The 2,326-nt window shown below is 34.0% G+C and overlaps 1 protein-coding gene across 1 annotated transcript in view; it reads left to right on the plus strand.

Moving 5' to 3' along the window:
- The first annotated feature begins 410 nt into the window (after nt 1-410).
- LOC137638104 (nematocyst expressed protein 3-like) overlaps nt 411-2,326 on the plus strand; it is a 3,240-nt gene continuing 1,324 nt past the window's right edge. The window contains exons 1-2 of the mRNA XM_068370197.1: nt 411-468; nt 1,450-1,533. Of these exons, the coding sequence (XP_068226298.1) occupies nt 457-468; nt 1,450-1,533 (96 nt within the window). The 5' untranslated portion in view covers nt 411-456. The remainder of the gene's footprint in view (nt 469-1,449; nt 1,534-2,326) is intronic.

Consider the following 2,326-nt stretch of genomic DNA (forward strand, 5'->3'; position numbering starts at 1 on the left):
TAACCTTTAGAGAGAAGCTAATATCCGTATTCGCTAGCATTGACATTTCGCGTGTCGGGGTCATCGCTGCTCCGCCTTGTCAGGCATCCTCCACCCCCCTCAACCCACTCCACCCCAACTGCTCCAAGTTCCTGCAACTTCCGAGCTGTTATGGACACAGGAAACTGTCGGTTTCGTTCTATACACTCTCAGCATATAGCCTTCAAGTTCATTTAGCTTTTTCAATTTTCGAAATTTGAAGAAATTTTTTTTTAGTTGCGAACGTTCTTTGTGCTTTAAACGTTGGAGAAGGAGGAGGAGAATGAGGGGGAGGGAGCGGGAATCGACTGACCAAGGGGGTGAGGAGCAGTAAAGGTCCTGACCTAGCACCTTGAGGGACGCCCGGTAGATGGTGTCTGTGTATATATACTCGGCCGTAGCGGATCTAGCGGTACAGTTTTGTCGAGGATCACAACAATGAGGACATTCGTAAGTAACAGCAGCTTTTCTGAATTGGAAACATCAGAGGGTCATAAAATGTTATTTCCTCTCTATGTTTTGAAATATTTCATTTGAATTTGGTTTGTTGCTTAGATATACTTCCATCGCTGTCCCGAGTTTATAGATGCCTAATGTAATATGCCACAGGCAGATTTCAATTTTCAGATTTAGAATTTTCGAGATACTTAGCCTTTTTTCTCTAAAACTCCAATAATAGTTAGCAAGAAATTTCGAGATGGATTTCCCTGGGAATTCTCATTTATCATATAAATGCCAATTCAAAGTACGAGATGACTTTACTTATATACTTTGAAAATAATTATTTTGAAACTTCATCCCAATTGCTTAAGATAAAACTCTTTTATTTATGAACATTATTGTAGAAGGAATGACCAGTAACGATTAGCTATTAATCTTTGGAAAATGTATATGTTATTGGTAATTCAAAAGATTTCTCATACATGTTAAAGTATCTCATTGCATTCAGTATTATCTCATGACGGTCTACCGAAATTTTTTTTTTTTTGTCATACAGAATTTCAACCTTTTTATATATATATAAATTCATAGTAGTCTGGGAAATCTTTAATATGACTAAATTTCTCAATAGTTATTGCCCTACAAAAATTAGTCCTTGCTTAGAATGTTACATCAGGCAATAGTAGCATTTAATTTCAAGTAATCATTCATCAAGTCTATATTATGATTTTTCCTTTACATTTTCCCTCTCTAGTTTCTGTGTTTCATTATCGTGTTCATTCCTTCAATGGTCAATTAAAATCTTATAAGTATTTCCAAATTAGGCCTATGGATCATAGGTATTTCTTCAACAATCTGTGATAATCTTAGGATTGATATATTTTTCATATTAATGTAAGAGATTAACTTCATAGTTTCATCTAAACGAAATTTCCATCTGCTTTGTATTCCTCACATAATCTTACGCTATTTCTTCTGCGCCTCCTGCAGGTAGTAGTCTCCTGCCTGGTGGCCGTGGCCGTGGCCCAGTTTCCCCCATCCCAGCCAGGTCTGAGGGAGGCTCAACACTTCCAGGTAATTATTTTGTTTGTTTTTCTTTTTCCTTTTTAACAATACGGTGTTCTTTTTTGTGTGTAAATAATATAATTGTTCATGTTTTTATAGGTATCTCATTTTTTATTGCCATTATTATTTTGTTATCATTATATTTATTTCATCTCATGGATTTGGGTATTCATGAGAACTGCATCTGTATGTAATTCTGAAATATAAAAGATTCGTAAATTTGGCTTATTCATAACGGAAATTAGTCTCCAAAGCTTCAGTAATAGTTTGCAAGAAATCTCGAGGGTGGATTTCACTGAGAATTCTCATTATCATATATACTATACATATGCCAATTCAAAGTACAAAATGACATTACTTGTATACTTTGAAAATATTCATATCAAAATTTCTTCCAATTGCTTGAGATTATTTATGAAAATTACTATAGAATGAATTACCAGTAAATTACTGTATATTAATCTTTGGAAAGTATACATGTAATGGTAATTCAAAAGATTTTACATACCAGTTCTTATTGCATTCAGGGTTATCTCATTGGTCTACCGAAAATGAAAAGATAAAATATTCCAATATATACCTCTTATGATATATGTCTTTAGGTCTGATTCCTTGCCATTTCCATAAACATTCATACAATAACTTTTTATCACAAAATATCCAGATTATTGAGGTGAAAATTAATGTTGACCATGATCTTAAATCCTGATCCCGAGTGACTTAATCTAATAGGTCACTTTTACTGCTTTGCCGTCTAGCATTTAACTCCATCTAAGTGTCGGCTAAATATATATAATTTCTT

This window comes from Palaemon carinicauda, chromosome 3 (assembly GCF_036898095.1).
Source record: "Palaemon carinicauda isolate YSFRI2023 chromosome 3, ASM3689809v2, whole genome shotgun sequence".
Taxonomy (NCBI): domain Eukaryota; kingdom Metazoa; phylum Arthropoda; class Malacostraca; order Decapoda; family Palaemonidae; genus Palaemon; species Palaemon carinicauda.